Source organism: Saccostrea cucullata, unplaced genomic scaffold (assembly GCF_032062105.1).
Source record: "Saccostrea cucullata isolate Sc308-1 unplaced genomic scaffold, CSIRO_AGI_Scuc_v1 ctg104, whole genome shotgun sequence".
In the NCBI taxonomy this organism is placed as follows: Eukaryota; Metazoa; Mollusca; class Bivalvia; order Ostreida; family Ostreidae; genus Saccostrea; species Saccostrea cuccullata.
Window position 1 is genome coordinate 304,941 of NW_026931089.1, and position 19,678 is coordinate 324,618.

General features: G+C 33.6%; 1 protein-coding gene across 2 annotated transcripts; it reads right to left on the minus strand.

Moving 5' to 3' along the window:
- Positions 1–363: 363 nt before the first annotated feature.
- Positions 364–17,845, minus strand: LOC134231368 (sodium-dependent proline transporter-like). Of its 2 annotated transcripts, none has more exons than XM_062713333.1 (14): positions 17,684–17,845; positions 11,055–11,301; positions 10,399–10,530; positions 9,742–10,147; positions 8,948–9,080; positions 8,497–8,631; positions 8,147–8,250; positions 6,091–6,215; positions 5,733–5,845; positions 4,503–4,634; positions 4,103–4,202; positions 3,706–3,806; positions 3,221–3,388; positions 364–2,878 (listed from the first exon to the last, which is right to left on the minus strand). In XM_062713333.1, the coding sequence occupies exons 1-14, from the start codon at positions 17,720–17,722 to the stop codon at positions 2,726–2,728; spliced, it is 2,088 nt and encodes a 695-aa protein (XP_062569317.1). In that variant the 5' UTR covers positions 17,723–17,845; the 3' UTR covers positions 364–2,725. The 2 variants fall into 2 exon arrangements, with proteins under 2 accessions (XP_062569317.1, XP_062569318.1); XM_062713334.1 differs by lacking the exon at positions 17,684–17,845 and adding an exon at positions 12,440–12,625.
- Between the last annotated feature and the right edge of the window lie 1,833 nt (positions 17,846–19,678).

Consider the following 19,678-nt stretch of genomic DNA (forward strand, 5'->3'; position numbering starts at 1 on the left):
CCACTCAATGAATGATAAGCTAAATAGTAAACTTATCTATGTTTGAACAATGTTACTCGATTTTCATACTTAAAATAAAAATTTCATTGAACCCATCCTTCTGTTTGATTCATACATAAGATAATACATGTACAGTGGAGATAAATATACTTGTACATCTGGTACATCTGACATATTTGTATTATATATTGAGTTTTTATGACTATCTGGAGACAATAACATGAAACTGTTCATAATGACTTTATTAAAGGTTTCAATACATTTTATATAAAATAATAAAGAGATCTTTTGAAATAGTCATAGATTTTGTATCAAATTAAGAAAATAATATAACCTAAATGAAATCACAAGCTGAATGCAGAAAAATATATACATGTACCTGTAAAAACAGTAAAATTTCAAAATTATAAATTTCAATTTAAGAATCTATAATCAGATTACAAAAATGTTAATCCATGCTTAATTGCATGTACAGTTGTATAAAAATTTGATCCAAGCTTTCTATAGCTTTTAAATAATGAACTTTGAAAAATGGAAATTGTTGACAAAAATTTTTTCATACATCATTTTTGGATTTCTTTGAAAATCATTAATATTTGAATACACTACTACATGTAAAGAATTTGTAAACAACTAGAATTATGTCTTTAAGACATGAATGACTAACCAGATTTCATTTGTAATTTGTAATGAAACATAAAATCTGTATTAATAAAGCATGAAGTTTAATTGATGAAAGCACCTTGAACCATATGTGTCCTCAAACAGTAAAGGTCAAAAGTCATGATCATTGGACAAAATTGATAAATTCTCAGCAAATATTGTATCAGTGCACAAGCTCACACAAAAATATCCAGAACAGTTTGTTTAAAACTGAGCTGAATGCAAATTTGAGAAAAAAGTTAGGTCAAGGTCAAAAGAAAAGTCAAGGACAAAAAAAGTTGAAAGTTCAATTGCTCTCTTATATATATATTAGCATATGAAGTTTGATAAAAATAGTGAAAAAGTTTCTTAGAAACAGAGTTAAATGAAAATTGTGATAGAAGGACAGAAGACGGACTTGACAAACATTATATGCCCCAGCCATCTACAAGTTAGGCATGAAAATAGCACAATATCTATAGAGACAGATAAAACAGACAAGGCTGAAGCACTTAAATAACAGATATCAGGGTTTTTTAAATGCACAATCATGATTTTAAAATCAATACATGTACTGGTTTTTATGAACACGAAACTGAGGTACTTCTCTTAACTCGTAAATAAATTTTTAAAAAATAAATGCACCAATTTTCAAAAATATGTTCAAATTTTTTAGAAAGAATGTTTAAAAAAAACAAAATTCTGACAATGAGTCTTTAAATCTTATTCCTTCAAATAAGGAAATAAAATATGTCACTATCAAAAATAAATAAATATATAAACTAACTTACATAACAAAATATGCATCAAATTCTTATAATAAACAAAGCATAAGCAATGTCATTTTTTTCCCTTTCACCATATATCTGAAGTAGAAAGATTTTGATTGTCAACAAATAGAAAAAATAACATCAATATACTTAACTAAAATACAAGTAATCATTATAAATAGGCAAACACAAATTATGCTTTATGATTATTATGCCTCTAGCAAGATTCTTAAGTGTATTGATTGCACATTGATGACTGGCTGCAACAACACAATAATCATCTAAAGATATTGTATATGTATCATGTACAATTCCTGCACAATATTTGATATGAAATACAGTAATATAACATACATGTACTGTACTTGTCAGGCAAAATAAAATTATGGAGTTTATTTCACCATTTACAAAATAAAAATTCCATAAATTCAACATGCATTGAATAATTCATAAATATAACGATAAACTGAAAGAAAAATATTCTTATATGAATTCAAAAGTCCTATCTTTCTGTTTTCTATTCAAATACTTTTTCTTAATGTAACATGTAGTGGGAAAAAATTTATTGTATGTAAAAGAAACTGCACACTTTAAATCAGCTAGAAATCAAGAGTTGAGTGTGCTTTACCAATATAGGAATGTATCAAAAGCTCATCTTAATGCATGTCTGATTTCATTTGTTGTTGATTGTGGTTCCATTAAATTTCACATTTTAGGTTTTGGAAGAAAAATTTCCTCTCCCTGCAAATTCTACTATACGACGACTACACTTTGCTACAATTTGAGCAAACCACAATCTTTTCCAATGTAATTTTTATCTGCTTTATCATTCCATATTCTATGTAATTTAACATTTTCATATAATCAAAAACATTACATCTTTACCCTAGCTAGCTAAACTTTTAACATCTTCAGGGAGTCATCAAAGAATGTAATTAAAAAAATCTAGATCTTTTGATTCATACAGCAGAATTAAAGATTTTAAATACATTTTCAGTTTTAAATCATATTCAACAACACAGAAAATTTACAACTATATATTGAATGCATTTTAATGTGCGTTTAAGTGAACCTATGACTTATCCTTGAACACATTCTACATCTAAAGTGGTTAAGCATCCAGTTAGTGGTGAATTTGATGACAATAATTTTCCACAAAAAATGAATATTCACAACACTTTAACAGAAGCTTCCAGTTTTGACAGAAAATTTTCTTTCAATCTCGCTATATGCCTATATCATTACAATTCAAAGACAAATAATATATAAAATACAGAAAACCTATAAGATAAAACCCTAAGAGATCACTAAGATCATCTAACGAGGTTTCCGAGGAGGTTCCGTTTGGCGGTGAGGAGGAGAGGCGCCTCGTCAGGAGTGTTCTGTTGGTTGTCCTGGTACTCCCTCTTGTATTTAGTTAAATGAGGACCCCAATCAGCTGACGGCTGGGTGAGTTTTCTTAATCTCTGAAAATGAACAATAGTACATGTATAGCAAGTACATGAATAAGTAATTCATGAGGTTTCGGAACAAACAGAAATGGCCCTTGATGGTAACAGCAAAATAAAAGGATGTTTTTGCATCTAAGGAGTCTGAATCAGTTTGAAACAAAGCGTTATTTTGAAAGTTTTGATGCATTTTCAATATTTGCACTATTATAGATCAATTAGATTTGAATCTTTTGACATAGGACATAAAAATGTTTCCTGATTATAAAGAGGAACTATCTTCAGAAAACAGACACGCTTATGGAAATTTAACACATTAAGGTACAAAATGATTGGTTGAACACAAAACCCCAGACTCACCTGTAAACAAGTTCCGTTTGTCTTAGAGAAGTAATAAATGGCTGTCACTGGTAATGGAATCAGTGGAATGAGAGACAGAAGGAATCCTATAACACGGGCGTGTATAGGGTACTCATATCCCTCATAAGAAGGGGGCTGGTAGTTTGTCAGGGTTATAATGAAAGCTGCCTAAAAACAGAAAAATAGGGTCAGTAAAGCTTTATCAAAGCAAACATGCTTGCATGAAATTCATGCTTTTACAAAATAATGTGATTGCTATTCTGCTGATAAACTGAATTACATATAATAGATGTAATGAATCACATTTACAATGTATCAATATCTTTTCATTTTTCATAGCATGCTAGGATTAACAACAAATTTCCATTTTCTTAAGATTTTAATAAGTAAAAATACTGTAAACACAAGAAAAAAACAATCATATTGGGAGAGAAAAATTTGATTTTTAATAAACTGAATCTCAGTTCTGCATAAACTGCCCTTACCAACATAACTAGAGGTGTGATGATACACCAACAGACCCGTATAACGACATTGACCTCCATTCCTAGCATCATCTTCACATCTTTACTGAATCTATCAGCACCTGAGGAACAAGAAAGAGGGATCAATGTAGTTATTTTTCAAAACTCAGGTGAGCTAAACATTACTGGCAATATTAAAATTTTATGTACAGACAAACATACAGATGGATGGTCAAAGCAAAAATTATATGCCCCTGAATCTTTGATTATGGTATGGGGCATAAAAAGAGTTTGGGTCTTCCAACTTATTTTGACTAAACAATGGCATTCACGAAATCAATGTTAGAGATATTGTTCTACTGTAGTTGATTTATACATGTAATAGTTTGTTGAGCAGTAAAGCTCTATGAGTACTCACCATAAATCCAGCCTACTATAACACACTCCAGGAATGAGGTCAATGTGACACACAGTGAGGCTGCATACCAATCAACAATTTGGAAATAATACATCCCTCCCTACAATAGACAAATATATTAAAGTAAAGTTACCTCTCCTTACTAGTATAAAAGATAAAAATACATGCAGGCTCCTGCGTGTAGTGTTCTATTTCTTCAAGGATAAATATTCATTTATAATAATGGATTAAAATTACTTCCAATACATGTATTTTCCTTACAAATAACCTTTAATACATGTATTCAAAAGCAATTGAAAGAAAGATGATCACTAAATGGTAAAATTTTTTTTTTTCAAAAAGCAACATTTTATTGTTTAAGTGAAACAAATTTGCAGAAATGAAAGCTGATCTGACTTACTTTGGTAGTAAAAGGTAAACCCAAAACAAACATAATGGCACACAGTCCAGCCGTCAGAAGAGTTTTCCTCTCACCAAAATATTGAGGGAATGCATCAGCAAGACCACTGGACACTGTCTCAAAGGTTCCAAACTAAGAAAAAATTTAAAAAAAAGACATTACCCCAGTACATAGCACAACCAAATGTCAATTTAATCAATGACTAATCCTTAGATTTCTTATCCACTATCCTAACTACTAGTATCAATTTTTGTTAAGTCAACTTTTTCTGGTAATATGCATATCAAAAGAAAAAAAAACCAAGAATGCATGCAAAACCTTAAAAGGGTCAAATAACTAAAAAAAAATCACAGATTTTCTATTACATATACAAAAGATGATAGGAGGTAGGCAGATTTTATTCCAAACTGTAATGGTTAGGGCCGTGGATATCGGCCTGGATAGCTCAGTTGGTAGAGCACCTAGAGATACAGGGGTTCCGGGTTCGATTCCCGGTCCAGCCATGCATTTTCTCCTTTCCTGTTACAGATTTGGTGCCGTGCCATGCCCTGGAATTGACAGGTGAAAGACCTGCCAGGGATGAGCCTGGGTTGGGGTCTTTGGAGGGCCAAAGACCTTTAAGGAAAAAATGGGCCGTGGATATCGGCCTGGATAGCTCAGTTGGTAGAGCACCTGACTGGAGATACATATAGCCATACATTTTCTCCTTTCCTGTTACAGAGACCACCCCTGGAATTGCAGGTGAAAGTCCTGCCAGGGGCAATAAGAACTTGGGTTGTGTCTTCCAGGGCGAAGACCATTTAAGGAGGGAGGAATGTAATGGTTAGGGCCGTGGATAACTGGATAGCTCAGTTGGTAGAAAAAAAATTCCCGGTCCAGCCATGCATTTTCTCCTTTCCTGTTACAAAACAAATGGAAAAAAAATTCCAAAATTTAGCTCCTTACCCTACCACTTACCTTTATTCTCTCTACTGGTCAAAGACCAAAAGAGATTAGTATACATGTAAATACGTGTATAAGGTGTCAGTCTTACCTCTTACAGTCATGGTATGCAGGAAGACTATGCTAAGATACATACAATATAATTCTGTAATTTTTTTTTTGGTATATCAGTCTGATTAAAGAAAACTGAAGGCCTTTATTCTGAAGTGCACAGTAATTCATTAATTTATGTGTATTATGTATGTTGGTCCTTCAGTATTCACCATTAGAATGGACTAAAATACATACCTGGCTATCTATTCCTAAAGTTAATAACATGAGAAAAAAGAGCACGGCCCAAAGATGAGGGAAAGGAAGAGACAACATGGCCTCTGGGTATACAACAAGGGCCAGTCCTGGACCTACAATTGTTCATTGGATTTTAAAATATGTGCTATAAAAACCTTTAACAAACATAAATTTGGTACGTTTAAAAAAACAAAAAAAACATTGGTATGTTTCTCAGGAGAAAACTGAAGAAATAAAAAAAATTACCCTAATCTAAATAAATAAATTCTGACCCTCTCTGCTCTTATAAAGAAGTCAGCTAATAATTTTAGCATTTTGTCCAGTTTTCTATTGCAAGATACTAGATTAAAACTGGTACCTGAATCAGCCATGTCACTGATTTTTAATCCTGTCACAACTGCTAAATGGCCCAGGACAGTAAAAATGACAAAACCAGCATAAAAACTTGTCAGTCCATCAGCCAAGCTTCCAATGATGGCATCTCTGAAAGTAACATATTGAAATCACCAAATTTTTGCAACAGCTTATTTTCACAAGATACCGTACACTCTATACAGGGAAATTTTCGCCCCCGTTTTATTTTTGCCCCTTTCACCCCAACCTTGATTGGGCAAATTTAAAACGGGGTGAATTCAAAGAATATGGTACTGGTATTTTCTTATTATATGGAATTTCTTAGTCAAAACTGTGATTGGGTGAATTTAATTCGAGGCAAAATTGTTTGCAAGTGTGAAAGGACGAAAATAAAGCAGGGCGAAAATTTGGTCCAAACCTCTGTCCGATTTTATACGCGGGTCATAAACCAGCAGGCATGTTCATGAAACTTTCCTAAGATTTGTCCTAAGACTATTCCTAAGATATTTTCCGTTGGTTTAGCCCCCCCCCCCCCACTTTCAATTAGCCACCCCACTTTCAATTTGCTTCTGACGCCTATGTAAAATATAATAAAAGCCTGTGTCATATTTTTATAAATAAGCTGATTGAAAATAAAACGAGTTTTGTAGGACATGAAAAAAAAGTATTCAAACAAAGAAATCAAAATTTAAAGCGAACATTTTTTTCTTGAATATTTTTTGTCTATTTATTCACCAATCAAGGGCCCTCAGGGGGCATATACAATTAAAAACAAACAGTATAATCATGATTATAACAACATTAACAGGTAATGGTTGCATCAGGTGCAAAATTGACTTGATCTTGGAACTCTCAATAGTTTAAATATTTGAATGACAACTGTTCTAAATTTTGTATTTACTCCCAACTTGTTAATTCAGAAATTAGAACAGGTGAATAATTTCTTTGTCTTGCAATTCCACGTAGTATGGTAGGAAATGGGGGTTGGGTTGGTCCCTTGTTATTTTCCAAAGGTAAGTTTATTGCTATATATTAATCTATGATAGAAGTTTTTATAAACGATCTGTCCATCCCCACTTTCATTTTTAATTAACAAATAACCCCTCCCCCCCTTCAACGCACCAACACACATACATGCAATAAATTTGTCTTTATTATGACAAGGTATTATCCAAAAATTTTAGTTTTTGGCAATTCAATTAATATTTCCCCCATCCTAACTTGAAAAAGGGTATAACGTAATTAAAAAAAAAAGAAATTTTCAAGTGCGATATTCGGGTGCTTCTTAATAAGGTGGAAAATATAAATATCATCTCTGTATTAAAACTATAGAAGATTGTAACATATGTTGCAAAGAAAAGGCCTTATGGTAACAACTCTTTTTTTAATTATTTGCGTAAATCAAATCAAATAGCTCATACACGGACTGCTGAGAAACAAGAAATTGTAGCTTATACTTGCAATGTTCAAAATCAAAAGCACCACAACAAACTTAGGGTGATCTTAGGACAAATTTATATATGTTGTCCTAAAGTTAGGAAAAACTTAGGCAAGTTCCTAAATTTTGGAAAGCTTCGAGAAACTGACTTAAGACTAGGACATTTCCTAAGATGTCCTTAGGACACATTGTAGTCCTAAGATACTGTAGACATACTTTTTTTCACGGGGTCATAATTCCGCGGAATCTCAATTTCTGTTAAATCCGCTAGTAGAAAATTACGCGGATTTTCTAGACTATCACTATATGCCTTACATTTATATTAAGTACGCTTGGACAAATTTCCACGGAAAATTTGTGACAGCGTACATAGCGTAAATTAATACCACGTGGAAAAAAGTACTTCTACAGTAGCTTCGTGAACATGCCTGCAGGTTAAAATATATCAGATAATTGGTTTGAAATTGTCAACCAATTCCAGTAAAAAATTTAACTAAATTATAAGCGGGTCAATGGCAAATCTCTATAAAATAACCTAAAAAATACAACCAACTCATAGGTGATGGACTTATAGCAATTCACAGTAAAACTTAAAGGTATAAAATACGTAATTCATACATACCTTAAGCAGTTATTATTGAATTTGTTGTAACTAGACATTGTGATGAGACCTCCCCATGCTGGTCCCAGGGAGTAGAAGACCTGAATCCCAGCTTCAAGCCACACCTGTTGGAGAGATTTACCTGTCTCATTAATAAAGCTGTTTAAGGAATCACTGTCTAGTTTTTGGGGTATGCCAACTTTTGCCAAGGCATCAATGATAGTTAGAAACATGGGATATTTTGCATAACGGACAAAATAAGTAAAGTATGATCAACTTGACAAGATGTTCTTAAAAATATCTGAATTTCAAAAACTGTCTAAAACATACATATCATAATCTTCCAAACTTTATTTTCATACAATGATTACCTGAAAATCTGTCAGCCTGGAGAAGTCAGGGGTCAGGTAGTACATAATGCCATCAATGGACCCCTCCAGCATTAAGCCTCTGATCAGGAATACAGTGAGTAAAATATAGGGTAACACTGCTGTCACATACACAACCTGAAAAAAATAAACCAGGCATGGGGGAATAACTCAGCTGTAGTATCTCAATCTTTTTAGAAGTCCTATGAAGTTATGAACCTATCTTATTAAAGGTGAGACAATCCCTGGTGAATTTTAACCTGCATTTTCCTTGATGCTTTTTTTATACTTAATATTATAACATCTACTGAATATTTAATAAAATTAAATGAAGACATTTTGGTGCATTAGAAGGAATGAGACAACAGAGAAAATTCCTAGTTATTTTAAGTGTAGAACTACATGGTAAAATATAACAGTTTCTTCCCTTTATAGACAAGATAGACATACTAACTTTTCCTACAGATTTAACCCCTTTCATGAGACAGAAAAAGACCAGCACCCAGGCCACTAATGAGCCAAGCAGGAGATGGGGTTCTATTGAGCCTGGTTCATCAAAACTACTGGAAATTCTCAGCACTCGGCGCCTAGAAGAAAACAGCCATCTATTTGTACTCACATATAATTTAATATTGTAGTAAATGCTCTGACCAGTCAGTAATTCATATGCAGCATCTAAAGCAAGACTGTTTGAATTTTCTTTGTATCATAATGGCTTTAAAATGCCTATAGTTTCTTTGAACAATGATTTACATATAATAATATGAAATTTTCAATTGTTCTCTTTCCATCAGATTTGAACAGTACTCTAGCAATTCATGTGTAAATACACTGAAAATGTGATATCTCAATAATGTAATATGTTGGTGTTGTACTTTGCTCTGTATCATAAATGTCATCATCAGACGTGCATGTACACAAAAAAATGTCCTACTGCACACAGGCTTCAGTATGTATGTACAACTCGTATTATTACGGAAGACATGCTCAGTCCAAGCTGAAATACTGTAGAAGCACAAATTTTCGTGGGAATAAAATTCGTTGATTTGTCATCAAAAATAATTTTGTGTGCATTTAATTTCATTGTTTTAAAACTAACCCTGTTCATTTTATAGTCATATAAAAATTCGTGTGGGATTTAATTTCGTTGAATTTTGTTAACAACGAAATAAACGAAATTTAGTCCCCCACGAATATTTGTGCTTTTACAGTATTATATAACCATAGTCATGTCAATCGCCTACTTACTGCCAGAATTCTTTAGCTGCTGTCGGCGAATCTTTGATAATATCCCGAAAACTGTACCCTGTCCCAGATACGGTGAAATTGGCAAGAGCACTGGTATTGAGAACAGTAGAGGAGGTATTCTGAACACCTGACCGAGTTGTACCACCAAGAAATGTGACATTGTGAAATCCAGACCCAGCCATCCCCGTGACATTGTAAAACGTTGAATTGACCGCTGCTGTTGTGATGTTACCCGCGGCCTTGGCTCTGGACTCGATGCAGTATTCGGTATTCCAGCTCTCTGAACAGACGGACCAGGGTAAGGGGTCAGTGAAGGAATTGACGAGGTAGTACAGCACCCACACTATCACAGTGATGTAATACCAGGACATCATGGCTGAGACAGTCACCATCAAAAATCCTAAACCTACAGGGAAACTTCATTTGTACAAGAGCTGGTATATTATTGTTGATAATATACAAAGTTATCTAGAAAATTTTAACATGGAACAGTCACTTAAAAATACAAAATCAGCATCATGCATTTACACATACCGGTAAATACGTTTAGCACCATACTGACATATTGACCCAGTATTTGACAATTTCTGACACTTCATATTCATCACCAGTTCACTTTAAACATACATCAGCCCAAATTTTCTGTGTATCTGTTACCTTTGAACAACGGACAGAGCTTCCACACAAATATGGAGCTGACTCCCGAGAACTGTCCTAAACATAGCTCCAGGAAGTACAGGGGAATTCCGCAAAAGATGAGGAAGAAGAAAAACGGAATCAGGAAAGCTCCTGTAAAAAATACCACAAAATGAAAAAAAACAAAGTCAGCTGATTTTTAAACCAAGTATAACTTTAAAATTCTCAAAATTTGTAATTCTGTTCTTGGAATTGAGGGTTTCTAAAGATTCTTTATAAAAATTGTATGTAATGATCTTATCAAATCTGGCCCCTCTGGTAACTGGTAGTCCCTCTCTGGTCTCTAAAAGATTGAATGCTTTTAATATACAAAAACTTGTTTTCAAAAAAAAAAACCAAAAACAATTGTCCAGCTGTTCTTCAAAAATCTCTGCTGAACTCAAGCCACATTTCTTGATTCCTTAACACAAACAAAAACCTAACAGAAATCCACATATTTGACACATACTCCAGACATGCAAAATCACATGTTTACATGAGGTCAAAATTTTGAGGTTTCAAGTGGATTTAATTTCATGGTTAATATAGTGCAGCTTTAAAGCACATTTTAAAGCTCTTATGATATCACAGAAAACATCGAAAATTGAACCTGATTTCAAAATAATTAAAAGTTATACCTCCTCCATTCCTTATACACAGGTATGGAAATCTCCAGATGTTGGACACGCCCACTGAGTAGCCAATCACAGACAAGAGAAAGTCCAGCTTATGGCTCCAGGTCCCCCGGTGATAGTCCTCTTCTGATGATACATCCCCCTCCTCTACCTTCCCCCCTTTCTGTAACTCCTCCAATAAATCTAGGTCCTCCACCTTACCCCCATTCTGCAAATCCCTGGGTGGGAATTTTCCATCAGTCTTGCGCATCTATACAAAAGACAGTCAAAGAGTGACTATTCCAAACAGCACCATTAATAATCTTTACAATAAATCTCCACAGTAAGTATCTCCAGAAAATAGGTATTTTTATATCACTGAACATTCATACATAGTAAAACTATGGGACATATCAAAATCATCTGAAATGTAATATAGGTCTGATTTACCCAGCTAAAACAATTACCCATTTTAATGACATATTCTATTTTTCTCAGCAGCTAGCTAGCACATAGTCATTGACCAAGATACTATAATTGTGCAATTCAAAGTGTCTATTACACAAAATATGTTACATGTATATACATTAATTTACATGAGACAATGTTAGCAATAAGGATATACATGCATAACAGTTACACTAAAATGATGTCAAGTACACATATGTCATGTAACTGCTACACAGATTCACTTGGTAAAACACAGAAATCTTACCATCCTGTCACTGTCAAAGATGTCCAACCAGACTTTCATTGGGATATCACATACTGCACAGATACATGCCATGTGCATATCATTCCAACATTGTGCAATCCCTACATAAGCTCTATAGCTTTTAACAAATTTTTTTTTCAAATATATGGGTATCAAAGACACATTATTTTATAACATAGAAGTAAAAATATTCTTCGTGTTTGCACAATTTAAAATTATACTTTTCTGTGAAGTTAGTGCAAGTGTGCTAGCAAAATATATATTGCACTAGCTTGCTGCTTTGGAAAGAAATACATCAGAGGATGTTCTCATATAACAATTTAAAAAAAAAAGACACCTCCATGCATTTAAAATTAGAAAATTTTAATTCTATCTTGTTTATCTTCATACATTTATACAGTTGATAATTTTATTGTGGTCTGCAGTCATGTGTTATATATATTTTTAAAAAACTTCATATATTTCACTAGAGAAAAACAATATCCTACCCTTATTTCCCCACCCCCAAAAATTCTGAATTCCTGAAAATTATCAGTTTCTCAAAATTAGAATTTTATATTTTATACCTTTTAATTACATGTAACTGTACTTATTACTAGAAAATATGAAGGTAAAAAACTATAATGTTAGGTAATTATAACATCTGAAAATAAAAACGCAAAAAAAAGTTAAGAAAGATTTTATTTTGATTTACCTGTAAAATATAGTTACTGATAAGAGATAAAAGTTCCTGTCTGTGAGTAAACGTAAAAAATAAACTGATCAAGTACGTTTTTCTCTCACACCACTCTCAACTGGTTTCTGCAGAATCTTCGGGAAATATGTGCTGCCTTGCACATAACATCCAACTGTTTAGATAATAATGACAACATTTTCTCACAACCTTCACCCAGGACTGATGGTTATACCCCCCAATCTCCTAAAAACATAGCACATAACTGGGTCACTGACAGAGAACAAACACACCAATGGGAATGCTCTTATGGACAATAACATGCATTGTACTTCAAGAAAAATAGTATATTTTGAAAATAAAGTGCATTGGTTTAATTTTGTAAATATTTATTCTGTGAAATTACATCATTTTTTTTTAATTAATATATTTTAAAAACAAGGTATTTATTTTCATAATCACAATTGTTTTAAATATACACAGTCTACTGTCATTTAAACATGTGGTAATTAAATAAAACAAGAGGCCCAAAGGCCTCAACAGTCACCCGAGTATAATCTATCAATGGAAACAGAATATTAAAAGAAAATAAGCTGATAAATGAAGCTGATCAGAGATTAACAAAATTATTTAAAAATGCTCAGTAAAAAAAATCTTTAACATGTTACAGCTGATTTATTTATCTGCCTGCTCTTGTCCCCATTTTCACTATCCCGATGCAGAATAAACAAAACAATTTAGTTCTTACGTACGAATAGTAAACCCATCTAATTCCCTCTCAGATAAGCCTCTCATTATCTTTGAATAACATTTAATATAAAATTGTTGTCCTGTTTTCAGACCTGTTTACCCTTATTGTCCTCTCTCAGTATTTTTGATAAGATTTGTCCATGAGATTTAACATTTGCCTGTAAGATTTCACTTTCCATTGATTTAACGTATATAATTTGAGATTAACTGTTTTTGATTACTTAAACATGGTTACATAACATGTTCTACGTCATTTTATACCACAGCTTTTCTGGCAACTCGAAATAACCCATGCCCTTGAAATCTGTTTTTTTTTTCTTTAAGGTCAGACGACACATTCCTCAAAATTATATTATTTTTCCTAAGAATTTGTCATTGAAGAATATGTACTTAAATAAGATTCCTAACAAAAAATAAGGGTACCTTACCAGGCATTTGAACAAGATACCACAAGGTCATATTTCTTATATAACCCTTATGCGTATTCTTCTGAATTGCCTATATCACCATTTTTTGGTGTACTTATACTTAAAACCATTTTGAAAACAATGTAGAAATCAGAAAAAAATGACACATATGAACATTTTTTATATAGTACGAAGAGATACAAAACATATATTTGAGAAACGTGTCGTCTGACCTTAAAATGATTAAAGGGCGTGAAACTGAGACAGATCATAAGAATGATTGATTGATTGATTGTTTAATGTCTCTCTCAAGAATTTTGTACTCATTAAGACGCCACCACCTGTGGAGAGCTGTAAATTTTGTCTTCTACTAAGCACTCAAGGCCATCGAGCAGGGAGGGGTCTGTTTCATGCCAGCATCTACTGCGACACAGAACCATGGTTAATACGCTCTAATTTGAAGGACCAGCCTCCAAGTTGCACAAGTGGGATTCGGACCCTCGACGTAAGGATTAAGTCCTTACTGCGCAACTCTTAGAGTAGACACTCTCTGTTTCTAGAAATTTATATTTGTAAAATAGTTGATTCACTTTATAGTATTAAAACTTTGAATGGAATTCTAAATAATTTAATCTCATGTGCTCATGTAACGAAGAAAGACTAATTAAAATAGAATCGACCTGAATTCGTGTTACACATGTCTTATAAAATCTGAGCTGCATTTAATCAAAGTTTTAGTGTAGGATCTAAGCATATGTATATTCCCGAGTAATTACCGGTACCTTTTTGAAATGGGGAATATATGAGTCAACCTGGCCATAAAAAACTATGAAAGTATGTTTTTTTGTTTAAATATTTTAAAAATTCTTGTATAATTATATAATTCCATTTTTTAATTAACAAAGAACCAAACACTAATACCCTTTGACAGAGAAAATTATCAAAAAATAATACATTTTTAACACATTTATATTCAAAAGAGTCCTATGCTTACACCAAAACCTCTGATCCAGGGGATATGAATTTCAAGCTTTTTGAAAAGGCATTCCTTGCTCATCATAACCTTTCTCATGGGCAGAGAAAAAGGATTTTCAAAGAATTAATGCATTATGATTTTCACTCTATTCAACAATCCCCACATCACCTTAACAACAACGCCCCTAGCCATAACATTCATAACTTTGGGAGAGGCACCCTTTCTCATAATAACCATGATAACTCAAAAAACCCACTTTTCATTCCTTATTTTCTTTTTTTTTTTGGCTTCAGGGATTATCCACTGCCCCGTGTAGGGCCGAATATGGTCCCCATTCCCAATTGCAAAATCACTCCATTTTCTCCAAAAATGAACAAAATGAAAAATTCATGTAAAACAAACATGGTCAGGTTTGAACTCTTAATGAAAATGAACATAATTTTTGGAGACTTGGCTAAAACTTTATAATAATGGATCTTTTTTCTGAAGTAAAGTTCTGAATAATAAAGTAAAAAATCAGTTTTAACTATCATAAATGTTTAATTATTGAAATACATCTTGTAACAAAATTTCCCAAAAAGTTGTAAAATGTCATAAAATTCCCAATGGTAAGGGCCTGGGCCCCATTCCCAAAATGGGGTGGAAAATCTCTGGGCTTGTTTAATTTTCTTAGTGAAGGAAAAAAAATAAATGTCCCTAATCATGCTAATAATCTTGGAAATAATTATCCTGCCCTTCACTTGGTCTGACTTGAAACAAGAGGCCCATGGGCCACATCGCTCACCTGAGCACTGTGGCTAGGAAAAAGTAGAAATTGGTTTATTATTGAATAGTTTAAATCCAAAAGTAGTCCCAAGACTAATCATGGCTTTGCTATTCTTGATAAGATGATTTTTGAAGAATTTTCCTATATATGTCTATGTAAAACTTTGATTGGCCATCATGGCCCCGACCTACCACTGGGGGTAATAATTTGAACAAACTTGAATCTACACTACCTGAGGATGCTTCCACATAAATATGATCAATTATGGCTTTGTTATTCTTGAGAAGAAGATTTTTAAAGAATTTTCCTATATATTTCTATGTAAAACTTTGGTCGGCCATTGTGGCCCCGCCCTACCCCCAGGGGTCATAATTTGAACAAACTTGAATCTACACTACATGAGGATGCTTCCAAATAAATATGATCAATTATGGCTTTGTTATTCTTGAGAAGAAGAATTTTAAAAAGAATTTTCCTATTTATTTCTATGTAAAACTTTGGTCGGCCATTGTGACCCCGCCCTACCCCCAGGGGTCATAATTTGAACAAACTTGAATCTACACTACCTGAGGATGCTTCCATATAAATATTATCAATTATGGCTTTGTTATTCTTGAGAGGAAGAATTTTAAAAGAATTTTCCTATATATTTCTACGTAAAACTTTGGTCGGCCATTGTGACCCCGCCCTACCCCCAGGGGTCATAATTTGAACTAACTTGAATCTACACTACCTGAGGATGCTTCCATATAAATATGATCAATTATGGCTTTGTTATTCTTGAGAAGAAGATTTTAAAGAATTTTCCTATATATTTCTATGTAAAACTTTGGTCGGCCATTGTGGCCCCGCCCTATCCCGGGGGGTCATGATTTGAACAAATTTGAATCTACACTACCTGAGGATGTTTCCCCATAAGTTTCATCTTTCCTGGCACAGTGGTTCTTGAGAAGTAGATTTTTTAAACATACCACGAAATTTTCATTAATTCCCAATTATCTCCCCTTGAATAAGGGTGTGGCCCTTCATTTGAACAAACTTGAATCCCCTTCACCCAAGGATGCTTTGTGGCAAGTTTGGTTGAAATTGGCCCAGCGGTTCTTGAGAAGAAGTCGAAAATGTGAAAAGTTTACAACGACGACGACGACAACGACAACGACGACAGACAACGGACAAATTGTGATCAGAAAAGCTCTCTTGAGCCTTTGACTCAGGTGAGCTTAAAAAGAAATTACAAGCCCCCCTTTTTTTTTCTGGCCAGCAATGTTGTCCAAAATATTCCATATTTTTTATTCTTCGTGTGTTAACAAAATTTTATTTGTTAGAAAGATTTCTTTTCAGAATCGATCACTATTAGTTATCTGAAGTCACATTTTCATTACGTATAAATACAGACGCTAGAGGAAATTCGAGCAATAATTCTGACATCAATTTCTGTACAACATCGTGCAGATTGTAACCATAGTACAAAATAAAACATCTTTTAAAAACTATGCTATGCCGTTTATTAGTGCTGAATATTTTTCTTATATCCCATTTCTTAAAAAAATAATTTAAATCGTCAGACTTCCAATTACGGCAAATAGAGCCGGTTTCTATTGACGCGGTCTTTCTACAGATAACGTGGACGATGTAACACTTACAAGTAACAAACAGCAGTGAAGATAGAAAAGAAATATTTTATTATGTCAATGTTTTAATAATCCATTTTCAATTATTTTTAAAAATAAAATTCAAACATATTTGGAGTTTTCTAACTCGTGTGTATACTATGCGGGTACATGAAAGCTTTTGACGCATGACCAGGTAATTGTTTTCAAAACATGCAAACTCAGATTATCAGGGAGCACGGGTAGCTGACCTGTCAATCAAATCAGAAGCTATTGTTTTTTTAATGATTGACAGGCGGTAAATTACTAGGGGTGGAATGATCTTGAATCAGGTAGATTTTGGGGGCGTTAACAAAAAATTGGGTGTTTAAATCCTGCCATCACCCTCATGTCATCCGAGAGATAAAGGTCTTGATATCAGAGAAATATCTTTAAGATAAAATTAAAACTAAGAAATTTGCTTGCAAGATTCTTTATCTTGAACGACATTTCGCTGGTATATGGCTATAATTTCGACAGAAACAGAACAGTAAGAATCTTGAACGACATTTCGTTGGTATATGGCTAAGTTCGAAAGAAACAGAACAGTCAAAGTGCAATGAGCCTGCACATCTTGTGGATCTGCCTGGGTACCAGTTAATAGAGACTAGACTCTACCCATCACCATGATGATGATCACAACTACTAGTAGTACTAAGTACTTTAATACTATTAAATAAAACAGAAAATCTGACAGTATTTCTGTAAAACCACAACCTTAATTTGAAGGACTTGGTCTGTCCTAAATCCACCCATTTCTTCGAGTAAGTCTAGACTCTAATGAATGAATAACCAGATCAACAACAGTCGCAATAGGCAATTTCTTCCCGAGTTTGTTCAGAGCAGACAATGTGTTTCAACAAAATCCCGAACCCGACGTTTAGAATTTTGGTAGGCGGTAAATCTAGTATTGCTGACTACCGATTTCAGTTTTCTTTTGATATTCTTCATTCTGCTCAATAAAATAGCGTCATACTTGCCATGAACATTTTCTGCGCTGAAATACATTCACGAATACATTTAAATTCACCAACAATGTCACTATGTCTGTACTCAAAGCTATTGTAGTTAACACGTTATATGTCCTTTACGACGTCAAAACTTGAGGTATAATATGAAGTATTCATATTATACCTCTAAAACTTTGATCGCGTTATACCAACTACATTTTGTTGTATTTCCATTACGAGGGTACTGTAAAAAATCAGAATAATTGTAATTTTATTTTGAAGGGTGTCTTGTTTGCTTTTTTAAAATATTTTTCTAAAGATGATATCTCTTGAAGTATGTCATCGTAATGATAATCTTATCTTACACTACGCGTTGTGAAATATACGAAAGCCTATTAGGACCAATCTAGAGAAAAAAAATAAAAGGCGTTATATAACGCCTTTCGAAAAAGCGTTATAACGCGAAAAAAGGCGTTATTACGCCTTTTGAAAAGGCGTTATTACGCCTTTCTGTTCCAAAAGGCGTTATTACGCCTTTCCAATCAAAAAGGCGTTATTACGCCTTTCTAAAAGGCATTATTACGCCTTTCCAATCAAAAAGGCGTTATTACGCCTTTTAAAAACGCGTTAATACGCCTTTCTTAAAGGCATTATTACGCCTTTTCAATCAAAAAGGCGTTATAACGCCTTTAAGAAAGGCGTATTAACGCGTTTTTAAAAGGCGTTATTACGCCTTTCCAAAAGGCATTATAGCGCCTTTTTGATTGAAAAGGCGTAATAATGCCTTTTAGAAAGGCGTAATAATGCCTTTTAGAAAGGCGTAATAACGCCTTTTGGAAAGGCGTAATAACGAGTTTTGGAAAGGCGTAAAAACCTTTTGGAAAGGCGTAATAACGAGTTTTGGAAAGGCGTTATAACGCCTTTTTGATTGAAAAGGCGTAATTATGCCTTTAAGAAAGGCATATTAACGCGTTTTAAAAAGGCGTAATAACGCCTTTTTGATTGGAAAGGCGTAATAATACCTTTTAGAAGGGCGTAATAACGCCTTTTGAAAAGGCGTAATAACGCCTTTTTGATTGGAAAGGCGTAATAACGCCTTTAGGAACAGAAAGGCGTAATTAATAACGCCTTTTTTCGCGTTATAACGCCTTTTAATTTTTTTTCTCTAGATTGGTCCTAATAGGCTTTCGTAGAAATAAGACTCGGTAGTATTTTGAATATCCAAACTTCTTTTAAAATGTTAATTTATAAATGACTTTCTTTTTTTGCCTATAAAAAATTGGAAGGGGGGAGTATGGAATGCCATATACGACAGCCAACTGCTTACTGCCAACTGCTTACTGCTTACTGCCAACTGTCAGCTGCTTACTGCCAACTGCCACACATATTTGAATAAATTTTATTTTCATATTGATATTTATGTAAATTAAAAAAAAAAGGCGCGGATCTATAGGACATTTTTTCCAAGGGGGTTACTCTGGTAAAAAAAAAATCCAACCCAGAAATTTCTTGACAAGATAAAAGTACGTAAATACCTTTCCTAAATGTGAAAATTTATTTCGGCCGGGGAGACGGGGTTCTTATGCGTCATACCTTCATGGGTATGACGTTTTTCATACCAACTTAACACGAATCCACATTTTCGGTTGGGGGGGGGGGGGGGTTCTAAGGTCCCTTTTAGTTGATTTATTTTATACATTAAATAACTTTTAGTTGGTTTAGTTTGTGCATTGAATAACTTTACGACCCCCTCTCTAGATCT

What these genes read in the sequence shown, in the direction of transcription:
- LOC134231368 (XM_062713333.1), bottom strand. Translation starts at nt 17,722, where the DNA reads ATGGGTGGATTTAGGACAGACCAAGTCCTTCAAATTAAG. An exon ending in GCTCTGTCCGTTGTTCAAAG is followed by an intron (nt 10,148 to 10,398) that starts GTAACAGATACA and finishes GTTTCCCTGTAG; the next exon opens with GTTTAGGATTTTTGATGGTG. An exon ending in CAGTGACATGGCTGATTCAG is followed by an intron (nt 5,846 to 6,090) that starts GTACCAGTTTTA and finishes GAACAATTGTAG; the next exon opens with GTCCAGGACTGGCCCTTGTT.